Source organism: Lutra lutra, chromosome 8 (genome assembly GCF_902655055.1).
Source record: "Lutra lutra chromosome 8, mLutLut1.2, whole genome shotgun sequence".
Taxonomy (NCBI): Eukaryota; Metazoa; Chordata; class Mammalia; order Carnivora; family Mustelidae; genus Lutra; species Lutra lutra.
The window spans coordinates 38,490,198-38,514,152 of NC_062285.1; the positions used below are offsets into that span (position 1 = coordinate 38,490,198).

At 55.6% G+C, this 23,955-nt stretch overlaps 1 protein-coding gene across 6 annotated transcripts in view; it reads right to left on the minus strand.

Moving 5' to 3' along the window:
* Positions 1-7,627: 7,627 nt before the first annotated feature.
* The window catches only part of IQSEC3 (IQ motif and Sec7 domain ArfGEF 3), a 103,581-nt gene continuing 87,253 nt past the window's right edge, over positions 7,628-23,955 (minus strand). Inside the window, exons 8-15 of one of the 6 annotated variants that reach the window (XM_047742896.1) lie at positions 22,228-22,367; positions 20,955-21,080; positions 19,972-20,071; positions 19,631-19,792; positions 16,760-16,852; positions 14,495-14,544; positions 8,258-11,265; positions 7,628-8,215 (exon numbers count right to left, since the gene is read on the minus strand). In XM_047742896.1, the coding sequence (XP_047598852.1) occupies positions 10,831-11,265; positions 14,495-14,544; positions 16,760-16,852; positions 19,631-19,792; positions 19,972-20,071; positions 20,955-21,080; positions 22,228-22,367 (1,106 nt within the window). In that variant the 3' untranslated portion in view covers positions 7,628-8,215; positions 8,258-10,830. Of the gene's footprint in view, positions 8,216-8,257; positions 11,266-14,328; positions 14,409-14,494; positions 14,545-16,759; positions 16,853-19,630; positions 19,793-19,971; positions 20,072-20,954; positions 21,081-22,227; positions 22,368-23,955 lie in introns of those variants that run through there. The other 5 variants (XM_047742900.1, XM_047742898.1, XM_047742897.1 and 2 more) reach the window with 5 other exon arrangements.

Genomic DNA, 23,955 nt, shown 5'->3' on the forward strand with positions numbered 1-23,955 from the left:
TGTTTTCATCTCATTGAGACTATTTAAGTTTTAAACTGGTGGCCCGACCAGGCAGCCATGACTTGTTTGGCCACTATGATATTTAAAGAACAACTTTTTTCAAGGTGGACGCCTCCAGGCACCCTCCAGTTTGCCACAGGCCCCCCTCCCCCGCCAAGTCCCTATTACTCATACCTGACCTTTTCACACATTCATGCCTGAATGCATTTGCCTTCATAACCGGTGCCCAAGCTGAACAGAGAACTCTGCGCAAGGGAGGTCACCGGAACCCTCGCTGGAGCAGGACAGGGACCCAACACAAGTGGTCTCAGGAGTCCCAGCGCCTCCGAAGGGCTGGAAGTTCATGGCTTGTTCACGAACTTCCCACTCTGTAGACCCTCTGATGCAATTTATTAATCCTGGGTCACCTCCCCCTCCCACCCAGGCTCTTCTCTTGCCCAAAGAAGGATGGTGGCTGAGTTTAATTGCGAAGCTGGATCTAAAATTTCAGTGCACGGCAGTCCCTAGGGGCAGGGTGGGCTCCAAAGCAAAAAATGTGGCCATGTTTTCTGAAGTCTGGGGTCTCTCCTGACTCCCAACCCCACTAGTGCAACCAGATGTGCTTAGAAATCATCCTCCCCCTTCCTTTATTTTAGGCAAAAGCCTTTTTATCTGACTGGCACTCCCCTATGTCATGGGGCTAAGAGTGTCCCTGCTTTTCCCTCACCAACCCCAGGCTGGGATTCTGGGGAGCCCACCGTCTAAAGCTGGGGTTTGCTGTCCCCAGCTGCTCACTTCGTCTTCCCTGTATGTCCCCCTTGCGTGGCTGGGTCTTGGTGCTGGCTTGGACTTGGCCTCTCCCCGTCCCATCTCCCCTGAGAGTCCAAGACGCTGCCCGGTGCAGGAGCTTAGGAGGGCGCTCAGGCGAGCTCAGCCCCCTCCTCCCCATCCCCCTGAGCTGGGAGAGCTCTGGGAACTGAGAGGGGCCTTGAACTCTGCTGACACTGGAGCCTCTGACCTCAGGGGACCTGACTTCCCATTTGCAGGCTGTGGTCTGTGTGTGTTGGGCCAGAAGGTGCCTGACTAGGGGAAACTGTTCCCCTATCTAGCCTGGCTTCCCCCTTTTACAGCTTCCCTACTCCATCCCATGCAGAGCCCCAGAAGAGGGTAGCTGGCCCTGGTTTGGGGCCTCCAAGAACTATCTGGGCTTCACCTCCAGCTATTTGCCCAAATCCACCTTTCAGGTACGGGCCACCTTGAGGTTGACCCTTGACTTCCAGTTGGTCTCTTGTCTCTGCTGTTGCTGTCGACAGGAGGCACAGCTCTCCCTTTCCTCTCCATCCCACTGCTGCCCAGGGCCTCAGCTCAGAACTCCCCCAGCTGGGTCAGAGAGAAAGACAGAGAGAGAGAGAATGTAAGTGCCCAATCTCTCAGCCTTGTGAGATTTTTGGCTGTGGAGGGGAGGGGACAGGGTTACAGGAATGGGGACTGGGACAGGAGAAAGAAGCAGAATCAGATGGCATTAGGGGGAAGCATGGTGGGGCAGAGGGACCTAGACTACACGCCCTGGAAGAGAGCTCTATGAGGTTTTGGAGGAAAGAGCCAAGATGGGGCTTTGTGGGGAGGTATCATAATCACAAGGCTTGAGGTCAGCTTACTTGAAAGGCTAGCACCTTGTTTTCAAACAGCAAACAGCTCTCTGGATAAACCTTCCAGTCCACCCCCTTCCTCCTTCTCTGCTCGGGACCCTGGTAGCCAGCATCCAAGACGGCTGTCTGTGAACCCCACCTCCTGGGACCCACGCCCTTGATCCACAGTGTGTGTGACAGAATGGTGGCAAGTGACTTCTTCTGTCTTGACCTCTTGGGTCATTCGCCCGGGGAGGGGAGGGGTAAGCCAGTCACCATGCCACGTGGACACTCAAGCACCCCAACAGAGAGGCCCATGTGGGTGGAACGGAGGCCTCAGACCAAGGGCCCTCACTGACGTGTCAGCCACATGACTGAGCCACTGTGGAGGGGGGTCCTTCAAAAGGGACCAAAGAAGGGTTGCTGATGTTGCAGGCCTGGCTAGTGTTGACTGTGACCTCACGAGGGGCTCTGTGCCAGGAAGGTCCAGCCAGGTGGGCCCTGAATTTGGAGCAGTTTATTATGTACCAGCAGGTAACCAATATGGATCCTTGGCTCCCCTGCATACCAGAATCTCCCTGTTTGAGGGTCGGGTGCCACCCCCTCATCAGAGGCGACCCTCGGTACTCCCTGGGATTCCTCCCGTCTGAGCCCTTTGCCTTTCTCCCCCATCCTCACCACCTCTGGCCCTCCAAAGCCCTGCCCGGACCCTGGGCTTTGCCCTCCTCTCCCTGCTCTGAGGCAGGGGAAGCCGGCCTGCCACCCTGGTCCTCACGTGTCCACTCCCCGGTGGCCCAGGGCACTTGGCTTCCCTGAGAATTTAGTTGCTCAAGAAAGTGATGCGGGCTGATCAGATCTGACAAGGAGGAAAAGCTTGCTAGCCAGCGGTTGGCACAGAGAGGTCAGGAGGACAGCAGAGGGCTGCGGAGGGCCAGGCTCTGCTCCCAGCCCACGGGAGTACATGAACATAGCCTACACCCAGCCTGTCCTCAGCTGGAGGGGGTCTGGTGATGAAAGGACCGTCCCCATGAGAGGGGCTACAAGGCTATGACTTTTAATCTGTTCCAAAGTTCCTGGGTTTTTTTGTTTGTTTTTTTTTTTTTTTTAAATCGAGACCTTTGAGTTGGTGGTAGGACCTTTCTTTTCTGTAGGCGTGATTGAAATATGACTTTTTGTGCAAATTAGATGGCTAAATTATTTCTTTTGGAGCAAGAGGATCTACCTTTCTCTCCATGATACACAATTGTATACCCCTTTATGGTTTTCCAGGAAATTTAAAAAAAAAAAGATGTTGAGTTCTATTGATTGCTTTTTCATCAATTGAAATGATCGTATCATTTTTCTGCTTTAATCTGTTAATGTGGTGAATTATATTAATGGATTTTTTCCTAATATTTAACCATCTTTTTTTTTTAAAGATTTTATTTATTTATTTGACAGAGAGAGAGAGAGATCACAAGTAGGCAGAGAGGCAGGCAGAGAGAGAGAGGAAGAAGCAGGCTCCCTGCCAAGCAGAGAGCCCGATGCGGGGCTCGATCCCAGGACCCTGAGATCATGACCTGAGCCAAAGGCAGAGGCTTTAACCCACTGAGCCACCCAGGCGCCCCTATTTAACCATCTTTAATGGTGGTGGTCTACCATAGTCTTTGTTATTCACTGCCAGATTCAGTGTGCTAATATTTTGCTTGGAGTTGCTATATTCTGGCTAAATATACGCACAGAAGCAAGAGTGGCTTCTAGTTTCCCTGTCTCGTGTTGCCTTGTCTACTTCCGTTTTTACTTTTAAGATGACTTTAGCCTCGTAAAAAGCCGTTTGGGCATTTTCTTTCTTTTCCCCCCTCTCTGAAGGAGTTAATAAAAGGTTGGAACTTTCTGTTCCCTTGATGTATGGTAGAATTGTGTAGAACCATTCAGCCTGGTCTTGTGTCATTGTTTCCGTGGAGGGAGGTGGCAGAGAGATTTTTTAACATGTGTTCAAATTTCTTTAATGACCATTCATCTCAAATTTCCCATTTGTACTCGAGTGAGTTTTGGTAAAGTATTTTTCAAAGATCGTATTCATCTTACGTGACGATTTTCAAATGTGTTGTTCTAAAGTGTGTAGTTTATTGATAGCTGGTTTGTAGTATTCTGTTTATAAAAACATTTCTGCAGGATTGGTAGCTCTGTGCCCCTTCCTGCCTCAGTTTATTTAACTGTGCCAAATCTCATTGTCGTGATCAGTCTAATTGGAGGCTTGTCAATTTGATTAGTCTTTTCTTAGAACTAACTTCTGCTTCTGTTAATCCTTTCTGTTGTGTATATCTTTTCTGTTTCTCTGTTTCTGCTTTTGTCTTGATTAGTTCCTTTTTCCGACTGCCTTTAAGATTATCCTGTTTTGTTTTGTTATTTGGTTTTTTTGTTTTGTTTTGTTTTGTTTTTGAGACTTTAACTTCTTAACGGGAACAATCCCATCAGAGGTAGCCGTTGGACTGACTAACCTGTTTGCTTCTGGGTCCGACATTCGGGGACTCTGTGGCTCCCTACGATGGTGGACTAGGCTCCTTCAAGCCTGGGGGGTTGTGAGGGAGGCCACTTCCAAGCCCGGACGTCTTACAAGAGAAAGGATTGGGGGTTCTGGGGGCAGGGAAGCTGGGAATGTGGGAATAAGAGCCAGCTCTCCTGGAGGCTTCCTGCCTTCCCGCAGCTGGTTCCCACAACTTCTCCACAGCCTGCCTTGAGGTTCCTTAGGGTCATGGAAGCAGGAAACTCAGAGGTGCTCAGGGCTAGCTAGTGGGTCTAGGGCGCCTGCTTCTCTAGGGAAAGGAGCCACCCAGACCTGCAGGAGGGATGGGAGGACAGGGTGAGGAAAGAGTTTTCACCCGACCCCTTCATCTCCTGAGCCCAGTTCCCTCATCCTCCAGCCTCTTCCAGAATGGAATTTTCCCAGTGGGACTGGTTCTGTCTTCAGGCTGGAACAACATGGGGCCTCTCCCTGGGTCTGGCTCCTTCCTGGGAAGGAGAGAGGAGCAGATAAGAGGTCAGGCTGCCACTTCAGACCACAGTGCTCTTGTCAGGCCCCACATTCTCCTGGAGGGAACATGTCACCCTGCCCTGTGAAGACTTGCCTGGTGGTGGCCGCTCGGGGCCATGCTTTGTCCTGGGATGGAGAGCTCTCCTGAGTTCCCGTTCCCCAGACACTCCCTGTCTGTGACCCTGGCTGCTCTCCTGTACCTCAGTGGCTCACTCTGTGGGTCAGAGGAAAGAGGGAGCTGATGGCAGCTGAGTAGAGCAAGTAAGGGGACCTCCTGGGCCAGGGGTCAGCAGGGTGCCGGAGTAGGGTGGAACCAGCCCTAAGAGGGAGCAGCCGTGAGCATCGGACTGGCACAGCATTGGTGAGCTATGGAACAGTGAGGCGTCCTCCTGAGCCATTTTCCACAAGCAATCTGACAAGAGTGGGCACAAGCGTCTGCCGCCAGGCTTCCTCCCTAGGCCCCAGTCCCTCAGTCCACAGAGTTCGCCTGTGCCTCCTGCTCTAAAACCACCTCCGTCCCAAATAGCTTCCTTCAGGGCAGCTCAAGAAGGACACCTGGAGTGGGCGGCCTCTTCACTTCATCCCAGTGGCCAACGTTTGTTGATTGATGGGGACTTCTGCAAAGCAGTGGTCAACAAGCCGCGTCTGTCAAGGCTGGGGGAAGGAAGGGAGGCGTACCAAGGTCCACGGCAGCCTTCTGCCAGCCCTGCGGGATGAGAAATTGACCCTACCACAGTTTTGGGTAATTCATGCTGAGGTCAGAAAGGTTGCCAACCCGGGTCTTGTGGGTAACAGGCCATGGAATCCATCCTGTTATTTAAAAAAGCAAATCTGAGTTTCCTTGGTGTGGGGTGACAGGGAGGATGTAGACAGAGGGCTGTGTGCTGGCCCACTGGGCCCTGGGTGGGGGGCGGTGGGGGGCTCTTCCGCACCAACTTTTGCTCTGGACAGTAGCTGCCCCCACCTGGCCAGCCCCTGGAAGTGCCTGCCGGCCTGTGTCCAAGCCCCCTCCTTCCCCACTGATGATGGTGCCCCTCCAACTGGAGTTTCCCAGGAGAAGCCCAATTTTATCATTTCTTCAGTCAAGATGGTTCTTTAAATGCATTTCAGGAAGATACAGTAAGAATTTTCATGTAAGGACATTCACAGATTAGGAGACAGTCCTGTGGCAGAACGTCTCTGTTTTTGCCTCAGAAAGCTATGGTCATTCCACCCCCTGAACTGCTCCCCTGTCCTGGGAACTGTTCTTGACCTTGCTGCATCTGGCTCCCTGCAGAGGCCTTCCTTGACTGTTCACCCTCTCCCCATCTCCCCCTCACCTCTCCTGTGCCACCACTTGCTCTGAAAACAGCTGGTCCCTTTGTGTTTCTGTGACAGCACCGCTCAGTGCGAGCTCCTGGAGGGCAGGACCCTTGTCTGTCCCATTCACTGGATGCCCCCCGCACCCGTACCAGTGCCTGGGGCATGCTGGACTTCCTAACCTTGCTAACTGCTCCCTGAATTCTCACGCTGCTGTCCTGTTCTGGGTCATTGCTCTCAGGTGCCCCTTATTGGAAACATTCTGAATCAATGGCTGAGGAGTTTCTCCCTGCTCAAGGGTCACTATAGGGAGAGGCACTGGCCAAGGGACCCAGGGGGCTTCTGTTAGAGCCCCGTGGTCTCCCTCTCTCACTAGAGAAAGGGCATTCCTTCCAGACGACCTCAGGGGCCCGAAGGCTTGGAGGATGGCGCCGCCCTGTGTTCCCACACAGCAGCAGCCCTTTTGGCCTTCAGCCCTCTCCCAGGCCTGGGCCGAGCTGGGTCCCCTCAGGGGTGCTCTCCAGGGACCCGTCCTCAGATTCCTGGGTCAGAGAGTTCCCAGGATGGGACAGGTCATTGCTGGCCCCAGACTTCTCCTGGAATTTCCCGTTTCCTGGAAGGAGGGTGAGGTCACGTTCCTTCTTACTTGAACTGGGGATAACGGGCCCCAGCCTGGGGAGCTGCCTGGATTCCTGGGTGTTCAGAGTTCTGGTCACCAGGAGAGTGGATCACCCTCTTTACAGGTGTCCCCGGACCCTCCGCCCTGGCCAGTCACTCTTCTCCCACGGCGCAGTGCCTCTGAGGCGTTGGCTTTGCTGCAAGGCTCTGTCCTCTCTCCCCCGCCAGGGGAAATCGCTCTCTGGGAAGCCCCTGTCCATAGCCGTGAATGCTCGCTCAAGCCCCTTGTCTCTCTCCCCCACCCTGATGCTGTTGTCCTCTCCTGCAGAATTTGGGCGTCCCCTCCTGCAACCTGCAGATGTCTGCCCCACACACTCCGTGCCCCACACACCAAGCGGTGCAGCTTGCCAGACCGCGCCCTCGGGCCTGTAGACCTCCACCTCCGGAAGGGGTCTCCACCCCAGGGCTGGTCAAAGCAGACCTGTGATTAGAAGGTCAGACATTCAGAGGCTGATGATCAAATGTGCTCAGTGGGACCCGGGGCCCCCAACATGGCCCCTCTCTCCATGGCATAAGGCCAAGTACGGCAGATGGGGTCCTGACCCCTCCTCTCCCTCTCTGCGGGGAGGCACACTGGAGGTCATAGGGCTTCTTCCCTCTAACGTGGCCCGGGTCTCCACTGTTAGCGGCTCTCTTACTTGGCTGAAAGGTGCGTGCGGGCGCGCGTGTATGCGCATGCGCGCTGTGTGGGTGTGGCTGTGTGGCGGCGCAGAGTGTTGGGGTCAGCTTCCCGGCCCTGCGCCCCCAGCTCTGACCCATCCTATGACTCCCGCACAAGCCCCCAACTCTTCTTTATTTCGGATGAGGCTTCCTAACCGTGTCCTATGGTGGCACCGAGTTACCCATCCCGGGGTCAGAGGTGACACCACTGCGGCCAGAGGAGAGCAGCCTGGCAGTCCAGCTGCCCCCCAAAGCCCTCGGGGCTGAGGGCTGCGCAGCAGCCTCTGGCTTCGGACTCTGGCCAACCGGATGCTCAGACCCAAGGTAGGACCTCCCTCCGAGAGAAACGGAACCAACGCAATTTGCTCAAGTGACATATTTCAATATAATCTCTAAAACTCTATGAATTGAACAGATAAAATACCTCTGGGCTATTTTGTTACAAAATATTTGCCATTTGGATTCATCGCTGGGTGCAGCCATCCTGCCTTTCCCTAGAGAGGTTTCTCTCCAACGAGGAGAAGGGGCAGATGTGGGGGGGGTGCTACAGCGGGGGGGGGGGGGGGGGTGATGTTTAGCAAGAAGGTCTGTACAGCAGGACACAGGGACAGATGGACAGATGGCTACCAGGGAAGCCTATTGGACGCAAAGAGACATTCTGGCAGGCTGTGGGGGAACGGGGTTCAGTCGGTGGCGGGGGGGGGGGGGGGGGGGGGGTGTCCAGGGCCCAGGTCTGATTGATAAGTGTGTCTTGGAGACTAGCAGGCTTCCAGGCCAAGCTGCCAGGGTGGGGGAGGGGGCTTGTTCCAGCTCCAGTGGGGGACTTGCAGAAAACTGTGTGGGAAAGCTGTTAATCGTTCCCACACCTGCTTCTGAAGCTGGGGCCGGATGGATACCACTGAGAGGGGGCCCAGGTCCCCTAAAGTAAGGCCTAGAGAGCTGATCCAGTGGGCCCAGCCTGGAGTGGGGGTAGGCCCACTGGAGTCATGGGGTGGGCCACCTGGGGTCATGGGGGATGTGCCCAGGACGCTGTGTCTGGGGGCCCAGTCAGCACTCCACTGCCCCCCCCACTGCCTCAGGGAGCAGGGACCCATAGTGCACCTCCAGCTGGGCCCTCTGGGAGGGCTGGGCCCTGACACTGCCATGGGGAGGAGCAGGCTTGTCCCACGTCTTTGGGGACAGGGAATGAGGTGGGTCCCAACCTCAGTTTGTTAGCTGATCGGAGGAGGGCAGTTAGAGCCAGTGGGAAGTCTGGCTTTCCTGACAGTGAGGGGGCCATCAGGAATTAAAAGCCCCTCAGATCCCAGGCTTGGCTCCAGGTGCTGCTGACCCCAGGCTGATCTGCCTCCTAGGCCAGGCCTCCCTGCGCTGCCAGTAGGGCCCAGGGAAACTACCCCAGTGACAGTGGGTAAGCCCCTACCTGGGGAAGGGACCCTGTGACGCCTGGGCATCTGGTCTTCAGGGAGAGGCTCCAGGCATGGTTTCAGCCCTAAGACCTTTGCTGGGCCTGGCCTGGAAAGTCAGGGCCACAGCAGAGCTGGGACGGGGGTTGGCATGCCTGTCAACAGAGAAGAGGGCACTTTCCAACCAGAAGCACATGTGGGCAGGTAATAGGGGTCCAGCAGTTGTGATGGTGCCCCTTCTCAGCGCTCCCTGGCACTCATGGTCCCTACCAAGTGAATACACTTAGCCATCTCAGAGCTCCTGTTCCTTCCTAAGGCAGCCTACCTGCCACCCAGCGTAACTGCCGCTCTCTTTCGGCCTAGCCCCTCTTTCAAGGTTCATCGGCTCCCCCACTGAGTCCCCCCAACCCTGACTCCTGCTGTCTAGGCCTGCATTTTTTTAAGGGCAATCCCTGCCTTGGTCAAGGGCACCAGAGGTGACTGAATCTGTGGGCTCCATCTGTCAGCCACTCTGCTCCGATGGCTGTGACTGTAGCCACCTGTTACAGGAAAGGCATGGGGGGGGGTGGCAGGGAGAGACAAGTACAGGAGATCAGCTGGGCAGCCACCCGGGGAGGAGGCAGCAAATTGGTCACAAGTTATGGAAACGGGGCTGACAAAGACAGAGCCAGAAATAAACTCACTGGGTGACATCATATGACGTCTGGGTGACCGCACACACACAATAGAAACTAGGTCATCTGGAACCTCTGAGAGTGGGGGAGGACGCTGCGTCTCCTAGCTGGCTCGGGGCACTCCCTCTGGGGCACGGGGTAGGTGTCAGGGAGACGCAGATTCACTTTAGCCCTAGCCAATAGTCCCTTCCATGTCTTGGCAGGCTTTGCTAATGGGCTCCAAGTGGGAGGGGATCTTAACGAAGGACAGCAATGAACTCTTGGCACAGTACTGGAGAGTCCGGCCTGACTTGGGACAGATACTTCCTGAAAGGACTGGGATGGGGCAGGCCACGGTAGTGCCCAAGGGCTTTGAGGCCGGGCTGCCTCAGCTCCGCGGGGCCTCACAAAAGCAGACATTCTGATTCTTGTGGGCCCTGGTCAGTGGTCAGTGAGCCCTGCTCGGCTCTCCTGTGCAACTGTGATGGTGTGGGGGCTCTTTCAGCCATGCCTCCTGGAGGCAGGTCTGTTGCCTTCCTGGAGGAGGCAAGGGGAGCAGGATTTAAAGGCTGCTGGGCTGGTTGGGGATGGCAGCAGGAGGAATGCCGGTGCCTTTACAGCACCTGCTTCTCTCGCCTGCTTCTACCTCCAAACCTCTCATGGGGGCCACGGCAGCCATTCCAGAAGGAACCCTGACTTAGGTCTGAATTCTACCTCTGCTGGCTGTATCCGTCCCTTGGGCAATCACCACCACTTCGTGTGTCTGCTTCCAGGCTGGAAGAGCCTGGTTCAGATGAGTATGTTTAAGTCTTCACCTCTGCACTTTGCCTTGGCTGGGCACTATCTGGGACTAGAGAACTAAGAAACTCTTTTAAAAGGTGTGTATTGTGGCTATATGGCCTCACGATTCCACAGCTCTGCTGACGGGCTCCCTTTCCCTCTTAACTTCAGAACTTTCCTGAAGTCTGAGAAGCCCCGGACAGGCAGGGCCCAGCTCCTGAGAATGTGGCAGAAGGCCCTAGGAGGAGGGGGAGGGTGTGACCAGGACAGCCAACATCCCTGGGGTTAGGGGATCAGCTTGGGGGCTGCTGAAGAGGAAGCCTCCCACCCCTTGCTTTCCCCACCTGGCCTGAGGCCTGGGACCCGACAGACTCAGGGTCGGGAAGCCAGTTAGGCCCTCGGCTACTGCCTTCTTCAGCCTGGGGCCCAAGGGGCCAGAATGGTAGCAGGAGGAAGGGGTCCCTTGCTGTGTCGGGCCCCAGGAGAGTGAGGTGGTGTGTCCAGATTAGGGGGAAGGGGTGCTCGGACCAAGGGAAGCATGGTGGGCAAGGCCAACCCAGGCGCCTGGGATTGGGAATCTTTTTCCAAAATGATGGTGAGCAGCGGCCAGGAGTGCATTGTGCCGGAGTGTGGGGAGCAGTGAGTGAGGGGGTGTTGGGGCTGCTGGGGGCAGCTAAGGGCCTCCCCACCCCCACCGGCCAGCCCTTCCAGGACAGCAGCGCAGTGAGGACCAGAGTCTACACCAGGCTCCTGGAGCCGCTGGAGTAGCGGCGCCGGTGCAGCAGGGAACCGGGCGGGCAGTACTGGTGGGGGTGGTTGTATGGGGGTGGGGGCGGGGGCAGCGGAGGCTGGTGGGTGACCTTGACGGGGGAGCCTGGGCCACCCAGGGGTGTGGAGCCACAGGAGTCGGAGGAGGACGAGGCATAGCAGGAGAGGGCCTGGCTCAGCAGGGGCTCCATGCGGGCCAAGCAGGGCTTGTCCAGGACAATGACCTTGACAATCTGCTGGCACTGCACCAGGGTCCCAGGGGGTGTGGGTGGCAGCGGCGGCAGCAGCGGGGGCTGCTCCCTCAAGGGGCTAGGCTGCGGGTCTGGCGGCGGCGCTGGCGCTCCCCTCTCGGCCCCCAGCCCGGGGTTGTGCTGAGACGTTTGAAGCCTGTTGTGAATTGACACCTAGTTTAGAAACAGCCAGAGAAGCATGAAATGTTACAAGACTAATTCCCAGCTGCTAGGACTGGCTACCCTGAGCCTCCCTCCCCAGTCCTTTCTCCTCTCCTGGGCCCCTCGGCTGCTTCTAGCCCTCACCTCGAGCCGCACTGGCTGCCTCCCCACCGGCCTGGAGGAACTCTGGCTGCCATACAGAAGGGCCGCCCCCGGTTGTGGTCCAGAGAGCTCGGCTCTCAGGCCTGTCTCCTCACCTGGGGCTCTGCAGGCCTCTGCAGTCACATCTCATGGGTAAACTTCTCTCTACTTCCCTCTCTACTAACCTCTGAGCTTAGAAAACAGGGCAATGGTCTTTGCCCTCTCCCTGCCTCCCAGGGATGTGGCAAGGACAAACAGAGACCAGACACAGGGACAGTCCATCATCTTTGAGCCTCTCAAGCCCCCTCCTCCCTTTGTTAAAGGGGAAGCTTCACCAGCCCTGTCGAATCACAAAGGCGCCCAAACCCAGAACGCTGGGGGCCTCTGAAGGGACGATCTGGATCTACCCTGTTCTCCTAGATTTCCCCAAGGCCAAAACCATGAATCTAAAAGCAACCCAGATAGCCTAGGCCAGAGCTCAGTCCCCAGCTGCCTTTCTGGGCCAGCCTGCATCCTGGTTAAATTTGTCCTACTGCAGGAGAGGGTCCCCAGAAAGGACTCTAATCGTTATGCCCTCCCTCGACCCATGGAGGTCACTCTGAACCAACCTGGCCTCCTCTCGCTAGCAAGGGGAGGTTGAGGAAATGGGAGAAAAGGAACTCAAGCCTTCTGGGGGGTGGGATGTTTTTAGTTCCTCACCTTCCAGCTCCCCAGCCTGTAGGTATGACATTGCCACCATCCCCTTCTAACCCCTGGCCCGCTGAGGTGGCTGACACCCTTCACTCTGAGGCATTCTACTGTTCTTGGGCCAACACCACCCAGGATGGGCTCTCAGCACAGAGGGGGACATCAAGGTTGGAGTGGAGGTGCCAGGTCTAGACCAAGATGCCCATCTCAGAGCTGTACGCCAGGGGTTCCTAACCGAATTTATTGGCACAGGATACAATTTCTGGGAACCCCCGCTTCTGGGCCCGTGCACTCCCCATGGGCTGCTTCCCTCTCCACAGTCCCCCCCCCCCCCCCCCCCGTCCCTCAGTGCTCTGCTGAGACACAGGGTAGGCAGAGGGCATAGCTGGAACCCACCTTCTTCTTGGGGAGCCCTCTGCCGTCCCCACTCTGGCAGAAGGCTTCTGCCCTCCACTGCTGGAGGGGACCAGCTCCTTTCTCCATCTGCCTGTATTCTGAGTTACTCCCCAGGAGAAAAGTGGCCTAGAGAGTGGGGGCAGGCCTTCTGCTCTCCTGCTCCCCCAGATTTTACAGCTGGTGTCTAGCTGCCCTAGTCCAGAACCACTGGACTTCCTTTTCCTCCTCCTGGCCCGCGCCCCTCCCCGACGCAGCCCACAGCTCTTGGCTCATCTCCGCCCCCTCATCACCTCTTACTTTCCGTCCCCCCCCCCCCCCCCCCCCCCCCCCCCCCCCCCGGCACTGCCTGCCCCTCCCTCCTCTCCACCCCAGCCTGAATTCATTATCTTTAATGGTCAGTAAGTGAGAAGCAGGAAGTGACAGCAAAACATTTCATTCTGACCCCCTTCTTACCTCCCTGCTAATGGAAGAACGGAGAGAGAGAGAGCGGGGGAAGAGAGAAAGAGAGAGAGAGAGAGAGGATGGATCATGAGTAGCAGGTCAGAACAGCTCAGAGAAGATGGAGAAGCACCTGCCAGAGGGGCTCGGCCAGGCAGTGCCGGAGAGAGGGCAGAGGACGAGAGAGCTTGGGGTCCAGCTGAGAGGCTGGGGGCAGCGAGGTTGCTCTCTGTGCAGGGGAGCAGAGGCTGGCAGGGCCCTGGGGCTAGCTGGGGGTGGCAGCCTTGCAGATAGCCACGTGGCCCTCTGGCAGGGTGGGAGGGGAGGACCGGCCGTCAGACGGCTTGTGCTCCCTAGGCAGGCCAGGGCAGGGCAGAGCTGGGAGAACAAACCGGACAGCTGGGAGCCTTGTGTGTTTATCTGCAAGGTTAGAGAATGGGCAGCTGCAGGAAGATGGGGAGAAGAGGGGGCACGGGATGGGATACCCACCCTGGGGGCTTGTCAGCTGCTGGGGCAGGAAGCTCCTCCGTGTAAAGGTGCCTCCTCCAGACACAGGTGTGTGGGGGGTGGGGGCCATGGGAAAAGAGGGAAGAAGCTGGGCTCCCCTGGGGCATCATGGTAAGCAGGCTCCTCCCTCCAAGTGGGGGCTCCTCCAGCTTGGGGTAGGGCTGGGAAAGGAGGTGTCTGTGTGTGAGAAGCTATATCCCTAGAGGCCTGGCAAAGGAGTGAGGGGTTCACTGGGGTGGGAGGGGAGCAATGGGGGAGGACTGGGGCCCTGTGGAGCTTATAGGGGGCACTAAATAGGGCCCCCACTTGGGAGCTTGGCAAGGACTAGCTGTGGCGGCTACCTCCCCAGCCTCTCCCTATGTGGCTTGGGAGGGCATCCCCCTCCCACGTGGGGAGTCTTCAGACACCTCTGCTGTCCCCTCAGGGAAATCCCCAAGGTGACCCAACCCTGCTCTCCCTCACTGGCTCCCACACGTAACCCTACGCCATGGCCCACTTTCCAAATGGACGGGCGGGTCTAGGGAGGAGCTCCCCACTCTCAGCTGCCCCCTGTCTCTGTTCTCCAACTGTCCCAAGAGGCAGCAGGGCGGGCAGGGTTCGCACCGGAAGTGGTCCCTAGGGCTGGATGTGAGGGGTGAGTCTCCAGAGGGACCCAAGCTCCCTCCTGTGGGGGACAGACACCCCACGGGGAAGGGACCGGTGGCTTCCCTGCTAGAGCATGTATTAGGGGCGCAGTGAGCAGTCTGCTGGGGAGGTGGTTTGGGGGGCTGTGAGCGGAGTCACTATGGAGGCGTCATGGTCATCGTCTGCAGGTGTCAGTCTGGGAGCTCGGCCTTGGAGAGCACGTGGCCGGGGAATGGGCAGAAAGGGCTGTGGCTTAATTAGGCGCTGGAACAGTGGCATTACCCATGCTAGCAGTAACTTTTAATTGTATCTCTTGAAATTGGTAAAATGGTGAGTCGGGCTGGGGAGGCATTGATTAATACCTGAGAAGAGAAACAACAGAGACAGTGAGAAGAAGGACAAGCAGGGGCTTGGAACCACTCACCTGGGCGACCAGGCGTCCACTTACCTCCACCGTGCTCTCCACTGGCTTCTCCCCCAGCGCCGCTTCCCTTTTGGCTTTGAATGCAAAGAGCACAGGGCTCACTCTCTACCCAGCCCAATACAAATAAATTCCTGCCTTTCCCAGCCACTGCCCACCCCCCGCGTCCTGATACCAAGCATCCTTGCAGTTAGCCGGTGTGGACAGAAGACTCCGGGTACCGTGCCACTCCTGACTGGGACGCAGCCCCAGGGTGGTGGACCTGAAGGCAGAGCCCAATTCTGCCCCTTGGTTGCTGTGTGACTTTGGGCATGCAGACTACAGGATCTGTGATGGTTTTTATGTGGGCAATGTTGAGTCTCATTCACCCGTGGTCAAAGCCTCCCCAACAGGGACAGTGAAAGTCAGTTTCACGGTGCCATTGGCTCTCAGAAACGCAGGGAGTCTCTGCTATTAACCTGTCCCTGACCAGCGCAGGCCCCTTGAGGGAGAGGCAGTGTTCCTTTTGTGTTCCTATCCCCGCTACTTAGCTCTGTGGTGCGTACGGGCTCTGAGGCCTGTACAGGGCCTGGCATGGGAAGTGTGGCTGTGTGAGCTCTACAGGGCATTCTGACTGGCGTGGCACAGCACCAGGAACCCTGCAGGCCTCCAGGGACAGTGTGGTGGCTTTCTCTGGCTCAGTCACTCCCGGCTGCCTCCCCGGCCCTCATCAGGCCTCCCACAGCCCCTTCGGGGAGCCCCTCTGACTGCTGTGTGCCCATGTGTGTGTCTGTGTGTGTGCGCTCCCGTGTGCACAAGTTCCCTTGCTGTGTCCATCTCTCTGCTTTCTGTAGCACAAGAGGGAGCTATGCCATTGTTTGGGACCGAGGAGAACCCCAAGCAGGAGGTGACTGATGGACCAGGCCCTGGAGACAGGCATCCTGGACTGACGGGGGCGTGCAGCTTCCAAAAGAGGCAGGCTGGGCTGCAGAGTGGGGTGGGATGTCAAGTAATTAATCACAGCTGAGGCTTGGCTCCGGAGTTTACACAGCTGTGCAAACAAGCAGTGACCCGAGTACTGTGACCTGATAGAAATGGAGGGGCTGGCTGGAAACTCAGGCAGGGTAGAGAATTATGAATGCGTGACGTCAGGCCAAACCCACATGCGGAAGATGACGTCACAGTGAGAATCCCCGTGCAGCTAAAGGAGCCTCAGGTCTTGCTTGGGAAAGGAATCGCGTCTCCAGAGTGACCGAGGCCTGTGATGCAGTCTGTCCCAGCATCGTGGTGTCATGGCTGTCACCGAGGGCTGGGGCCCAGCATGAAACCCACCAGAGTGTCTCGGCTCAAGCCGCGGTCTTGCTGGAACCCTGGTCTTCTAGTGCTTAGCAGGGGGCACACGGCAGGCACTTGATAAGTGTTTGTTAAATGTAAGAATAAATGGCTGAATTAATTAACCAGTGAACAGTTCTGGATGGTTTACTGGAGGTCTGTTGGGATGGGAGTTCATTCTTACGCCATCTCGGCCTCTGATTTTTATTTGGGACCGCAGAGTGGGGGTGGCGGTGATACTTCTCCCTGTGGTGGGGGGCGGTAAGGTGAAGGCCAAGAGGTAGAAAGTAGGAAGATGTCAGTGGCAGAAAGGAAGCAGGTCTAGAGAACATGGCCAGAGCTGATAACAAAATCTGAAACCGGCTTGAGTTGTCTGGAGTGAATAAGTCAATTTGAAGAAACCATTGGGGAAAATGGGTTTAAAGGTTTATCTGGATGTTGGGGTGGGCTGACTCTTCTGGCCTGGAGCACTTGTGGCTCATTAGGGAAAAGACTTGACTGGCAGACCAAGATTTCCAGACCCTTCTGCCATCCTCCTTACTGGGCTCCCATCATAGGCAGTAATTTTTCTCAAGCTGTTTCTCTTTATTACACCGCTCACCCCCCAGTGAACCCCAGCAGTCCCCGGGGAGTCTGGATGCAGGGTGGGTGCGTGCATGGGAGGCTCCCCCACTGGGGCCAGGCGTCTGGGCTCTTGGCCCAACTTCTCTAGGGAGGATAGTGACATTTCACAGGGACGCAGGGCCTCAGGGCAGCATGTAAATGGACACGTTCCTCCCTCGTTGTCCTCCTCACTCCCACTACTAAGGCCCGTGAGATTAGCCTGGAGCTCTGAGCAGAAAGAAATGACCATGGGAATGAGCACTTCCCTCATCCCAATTCCCCAGGAGCCCAAGGCTGGGGGTGGAGAGTGGCCTCCCTGTGGGCCCAGGGCCATCACAGGCCTGGGGTTTGGGACTCCAGAGTGGAACCAGGGCTCACCTGTAGGCGATCCTTGCTTCGACTGCGGGTCCACCTGCGCCCCGCTGGACTTGAAGGAGAGCGTCTTTGCTCCCTGCTGCTTCTCCAGCTCCCCTAGAGGATGGAGAGGAACCCAACCTCAACCACAGTGAGATGGGAGAGGAGTGAGGAGAGAGCAGGGAGGGGGGCTGCTCCCTGACCCAGGCTCTAACATGTGGCCCGAGTCTGGCACCCTCTTCACAGTAAGTTAGAGACCCACTAGAACCTCAGTTTCTTCCTCTGTCTGTGGGGATGCTAACGGCTGCTTGATTGTCATAGAGGCAGCAGAAGAGGCGGAGAGGGCGGCAGGCAGTCTGGGTTTGAATCCTGGTTCTGGGACTTCTTAGCTGTGTGGCTATGGGCAACTTACTTAACCCCTCCATGCCTCACTCAAGGGGACAGCAGTGCTCACTTCCAAGTGTGGTTAAGCAGATTACAAGAGGAAATGCACCAAAGCCCTTTAGGAGGTGGCCCAGCTCATGGCAAGTGCTCAGTGAATATTAGCTTTTATGACAACATGGACGAATCACCTGGCACAGAGGACCTCAGTGACAGCTGGGGCCAGCCTGCGTCCTTTGCACCGGATGGGAAAGAGCCCGCCCAGCTGGCTGAGCTCCCCCAGAGAGGAGATTCCCCACCTGAGAATGTCGGTGCTCCTCAACCCGCAGGACATCCGCCTTGCCCTCAACCTTGATTCCTCTCACTACACTGTAAGCCTGGTCCAGACATGATTCAATCACTGCTTCAGGGTCTCTCTCCAGGAGATAGAACTCAGGTTCCTTTTATTAAATCTGCTCTCCTGGGTCCCATTTTCTGTGTCCCTAGTTGTCTATAACCCAGGGCCCTGGACTGCAAACCTCCAAGCCAGCACAGGTTGTCCTGACTGCCTGAATCACACCATCAGTCCATACTTCATACTTCTGCTGAGCGGAGGGTTGTCTCTCCCTGGAGAGGGGCTGTCTTGGCTTTGGAGAAATTAGCATCGTAATTATAAGCAGGGATTCCGAGGAACTTGGTGCAAATCTTGTTTTGTCACTGACTGTATGAACTTGGACAACTTCGTTCAGCTTGGTCCCTTATTTGTAAAATGAGGACAAGCCTCCCTGCCTCAAGGGCAGTGGTGGCAAGGATCAGATAACAGAAGAGGGCCGGCACGCAGCCCAGTGCCGGGCATGGAATAAACGGTGGCTCTGCTGTTTCCATTTTCCTTTGTCTATTTCCTTCCCTCCCTGCCTCCCTGGCCCGTGCTTCATCTTTTCTTAGCTGTTGCTTCCCCTTCTCTGCATCTGAAGAGGAAGAGCCAGACGTGAGTGAGCCTCTCTCCCTGCTCCCCTGCCCTCTGGGCAGCAGGGAAGGACATTGCTCTTGACAGACTGATTCTGGCAATATCTACTCCTTTGTGCTTTGGGAGGGCTGGGTATGCTGCTCCCGGGCGGGTAGGGGCAAAGGGGCCTCTTCCAGCAATGCACTGTGCCTCCCCGGGGCGGGGCAGAGCCATCTGTAACGTTTCGACAATGACAGAAGTGACCTTTCAGGGTGTGTCCTTGAGAATGTTCAAGATCAGCAGCCAAGGTGGCGTGTCGGAGCCTCCGGTCCCGCTGCTGAGCTCAAGCATGCCAGCAGAGCACAGCAGCAGAATTTACACCCCCTCACCTCCGAGCCCTACAGTCTGGGCTGGTGGGCTCCTCTTCCAACCTGACTGAGCTGTTTCCTTATGCTATTATAAATGGAACCTCTTTCATCAACGTTAGAGTAGAAAGTACACAAACCTCAGAAGCAGACCTAAATGCAGGTGCCACGTCTACTTCTAAGATGCCCGATGTTACACACGTCCCTAACTTCCCTGGAGGCTGGTCTGTAAATTGGGGACGAGCACCACCTTGCAGCATCACTGTGAGCGCTGTAGGCAAATTGCCCGGCACGTAGTAGGTGCTCCAAAAACGCGGATTAAAAAGCACCGGCCTGTCCCGTTGCTGCCCTGCCCCCAAAGTCCCTCTGCTTTTCCTATTGCCTAATGGGTTTAAGTTAATTTAGAAGCACTTTCCAACAAACTGACCATAGAAGGCAGACCCGAAATCTATCTGCTCTTTTCATTTCTGAATCCACAGTTGTTTGATTTCCCATGAAAGGCAGTCTGAAGCCAAGGGCGATGTCACAGCAGGAAAAGCTTGCGAGTGGGCACAGCTTGTGGGCCCTCACTGCTCCCTTCATCAACCACCAAGTTACCTGGCAAACCACCTTCCCCTCCAGAGAGGCCCATGGAGTTTCTAAAATGCCTGAATTGGAGCACTCAGGAATCCAGGCATTCCTTAGGGGAATCAAAAGACAGCTCCTAGATGAGGGAGAGTCAGAAAACCAAGCAGGACCCTTCAAAAAGATCCTATGGTGAAAAAATAAAGTCGGGGGATGATTCTAGATGAGAAGAGATGAACGAAATGAAGCAGACAGATGTAAGGTGTGAGCCAGACTGGATCCCGGGGTCTGTGTCTCTCTCCCCTGGGCCCACAGACCATCAAGGCTGGCATGGCTGCCTCGCTCGGTCGGCTCAGCCGCGCTGGTCAGACACAGTGGGTCATCCGATCCCAGGGGTCCACACGCAGCCCCACAGCCTGATGGGTGTGCACATAGGTGTGCGCACTCTAGCGACCCCCAACTTCAATTGTGAAGAAACGGGAGCAGATGCAGTGAGCCTGGAGTGGGGCTCGGAAGACGGGAGGGGCCTCGGCTCATCCCACCGCATTCACTCCAGGGCGGGGCCAAGAGTCAGACTCCTGCCACAAGCAGCCTCCATTCCCTGCAGACCGGGAGCCCACCCGCCCCGCCGTGCGCCCCCCCCCACCCCGTGGCCCTTACACTCTATCCGGATCTGCTCGAGCTCTGTCACCTCAGCGATGGACTCCTTCAGATCTTCCACAAACTTCTGCATCTCGTCCGAGCCCAGGGCACAGAAATGCAGCACTTGCTTCTTCTCAGAGCCCGAAAGTGGGGTCACCAGGGTGATGCCGTGAGAGTAGTCTGGAAAGGAGACCCCAGGCCCACGTGGCCGTGAGCAACAGCAGGGTAGGCTAGAGGCAGCCCCGTGGGGAGAATGACCAGGGACTTTGGGACCCTCGTCCCCTCTCTCCTCCCTCCAGCCTCCAGCTTTCCCCTCCAAAACTCCCTCTGCCATGTCTCCGGTTCTGCGGGAGACTTACACTCATTCTCAAAGAGATGGAACTGCATGCCCAGCAGGCCGACTGATTTGCAGAAGGTGTATGTGGAGGAGCTCTTCTTCTTTGGGCAAAGTTTCAGAATCTGTTCAGAGATGGACAGAGACAAGCACTGACAGCGCACGTGTGTGTGTGCGCTCGGATGCACACACGCACGGGGCACTGGGGAACACACGAGTGCATACAAAGAAATGTGAACACGCTTGCACACTTGCATACTTAGGATACATTCACACATTCACATGTTTCTATACACACACACGCATACACATTGCTATATATGTGTCCACACACATATACATGCGTGTATACACATGTATATAAATACACACAATCTCAAAATATGGTGTTTTTTTAACTTGCTAAACTCCTCAGTGGCTCTTCCCACCACAGTTAGAAGAAGCCAGCTCACACTCCCTGCCTCTCCCCATCTTTTCCAGGCCTCACTCTGGCTTTATGCTGGGTCCTACTGTCCTCCTTTCCGTGGCCTGAATAGGGCAAGCTCAGTCCCCCTGCAGCCCTTTGCACATGCTATCTCGGGGCCGCAACCCTCCCTGCAGCCTTTTGCATGGCTGGGTTACTCTCATTACTTACATCTCAACTCAGATGTGGCCTCCTTAGGAATCCCCTCCCTGAGTAGCCCAAGTAACAAACAGAAACAAACTGCACCAAATCCCCCCTCACCATTGCTTGCTTTCATCCCACCTTCTTCCCAATTTGATAATATCTTGTTAATTTCTTAGTTATTTCCTATTTCCTAGTTATCTCCCTCCCCCAAGGAAAATGGAAACTTAGCCAGTTGCTCAATACACAAATGCTTCCTCAGTGCCGTTCCTCCAGCTGGGTCCTGGAGACACTGGAGCCACCAAAAGACAGAAATAACTACAGCATTCTGAAGGAGGTCCCCAAGGACAAGGCTGAGGCTGAGGAGGGGCCGCAGGGTGCCCCGGCCTGGCCAGTCCACTCACCACCAGCAGGTCGTTGAAGAGGAACACCTCCCTCTGATGTGCGGCCTGTTTCTGCAGCTTGTTCACATCTGTCACCTCGAAGAGACGGCTGCAGCAGACCAGGCGGCGGTGGGGCACAGACAGCACCTGGAGCAAGGGCGTGGCCATTGAAAAGAGCTTCCAGGTTGTTCAAATATGGCTGCTATCGACCCGTTTCCCTCTAAGACTTCTGGAGGGCCCCCCCACGACCCAGGCTGCCAGCTGCAGGGCTGTACCTCCAACCCCTTGTCCCCTGCACACCAAATCCTAGTGTGCCGGAGGGAGGGGATGGCGGGGAGGCCTTGGATCTGCCGTGTGTAACAGTCTACTGCAGCGGCACCCGCAGATCAGGCAGATGCTGAGACCTCAGCAATGGAGGTGCCTGGGGAGCTCAGTCAGTTCAGCGTCTGCCTTTGGCTCAGGTCATGATAGCGGGGTCCTGGGATAGAGTCCCACATTGGGCTCCCTGCTCAGTGGGGAGTCTGCTTCTCCATCTCCCACTCCCCCTGCTTGTGCTCTCACTCTCTGTCAAACTAATAAATAAAATCTTAAAAAAAAAAAAAAAGACCTCAGCAATCAAGGCTCTGGGCAAAAAGGGCCATCCCAGCGCAGAGGAGCCCAGTGCAGAGCTCAGATGACATCCCCATGCTACTTCTGGGTCAGCAATTTAGGAGGAGAAAGTGGAAACAAATACCAGAACCTACTCTACATCCTTTATATTTATGGCATGAACAGCCTCTGCTGATGTGTGAGTAGTCAACTATAGAGCGTCATTACCAGCTTGGACCATATTGCCTGTGACATAGGTCATAACTGAGGGGCAGCTGGTGGTTGGAACACCAGAGTCTAGAAGGCTTTTCAGCTCTTTCCTGTCTTCTGTTCAGTAGGACCATTCAGGAACACTCAGCATCCCGCCCTTCCTTAGTCTCCCCATCAGGCCATCCGGATGCTTCAACCCTAGATCACTGGCCAGTCTTTCCCAATACCTCACCTCAGGCCCTCCTGCTGTGGTGGCTGGTAGCCATGAGGAAATGAGGCTAGAGGAAACGGCGGGGGGTGCGGTGGGTGCCACATAGTGGGAATTCAATCACTATGAAGTGAGCAAATAATGTAAAAGTGTTTTAGAAAGGGAAGGAGGAGAATGGGAGGAGATGTCACACAGGAGACAGAAGCAGGTTCAAGGTGGGGGGCTTGGCAGCCATGGGAGGGGAAGCGACCCCCATGGAGTGAGTGCTGTTCTGTGGGGGGCACTTACTGTCTTCATGCCCACGATGGACTTCTCCACCTTGGTGACATACGTGACGTGGTCCTCATTGGACTTGAGCTCCTTCTGCTGTATCCTTTCGTAGATGCCTACCACCAGCTCCCTGGGGATGTCGGCACCATCATCGACACCTACCAGCAATGGAGAGGGAAAGTAAGGTCAGGGAGGCAGCGGAGGGAGGGAGGGTGGTATTAGAGACCAGGAGCCCAGAGAGGGGAAACCCTACCAGACTGAGGCTCTTCAAGGGTGGCCTTGATTTTGCCCTGTCCCTGTTCCAAAGCCTTCAGTGACAAGTCCCTTTACCTACTGAATTAAGGACAGACTCCTGAGCCAGGCACCAGAATACTATAATATAACACACACTGCAGCCTCATATCCTGCTGTTCCATGATCAGATCCTCCATTCCCCAATCCCACCTCTTTCCCCATCCCCAAATACAGCCTCCATGCTCCTGCTCAGTTCCTTGCTTCTGTAGTTCTCTTATCCTCCGTGCATTTGTCTACCCCCACCCCGCTCCCTGTTCCCACCATGAGAGTCTCTTGACAGCTGATGTTCTAGCTTGTTCTCTCTTGGATCTCCTCCCTCTTGGACCCTCCACACCCCTCCACACGGAGGCCTGGTGCCCCATGATTAGTTGCTGCATGTATGACACGATTCTTCCCTCACTGGGAGTGTGGGAGGTGGTGGTAGTTAGACATCAGGTGAAGAGAAGCGGAGGAGACCTTACATCCATCTCCTACTTCACAGTCATTACACTCTGGCAACAAAAAAATACTAGCACGAAATTGACCAGCATGGAAACAAATTTCTTCAGGAGGTAGAAAGAGAGGCAATAAAAAATTTCTTCTTTCTACCTTTTCTAAAGCTTTTTTTTTTTTTTAATGACTATATGTTTCTCTTACAAGAGAGAAAAGTGGAAAATAAAGCAACTTTGGCAAGTGTGCTCAAAGGAGATTTCCTAACTTAGTGAGAGGATATTATACCTTCTATAAGCAACTCTTTGTATCAACCTTGTTTCTTCCCCATCTGACCTTGGTTCTTCAAGTCAGGCACATTAGCCATGCAGCACCCCTGGGGACCTAAAAGGCATCAGGCTGGGGGCAAGAAAGAGCAGGGACCAAGACTGAACTCACAGAGGCTCCCAGCTGAAGACGGCAGGTCACACATCTCTGTTCCTCCTCAACATTCTGGTCAAAGGGAGGTTTTTTTAAAGAGGGCAGGGAAGAAACAATGGCACCACATGAGCTGGGAAGTGGACTAATGAGCCGGACTGGCAAACCTGAGAAAGTGGAATGTGAAGCCAGCAGCAAGGTTAGAAGCCACTCCGTACACCACAGAACCACCAAAGGGCTCTGGAATGGTGGCAACAGGAATCCTTGAAAGTGGAGGTAAAGTCGGGCTGGACATAGGATCATAGCTCGATCATCAGTCTAGAAATCATTTAGATCTCCCTGTCCCTTCTTCCACTCTGGCAGCCGACCAAGGGTTAGTCTTCTGCAAGAGGTGAGATAGGAACTCTGTGCGGGGGGCGGGGGGGGGGGACCCCAAGCCCAGCCAAAGGTGGGAGTCCGTGCTGAAAACTGGGGCATGGAGTTGATGTCTATGCATTAAGAGACCCTCTCAGTCCTATTGACCCAGAAGATCTCAGAACGTAGGCAGCCAGACTCATACCCTCTGGGCAACAGATCAGACGTTTCTCTTCTGAGAAATCAACAGGC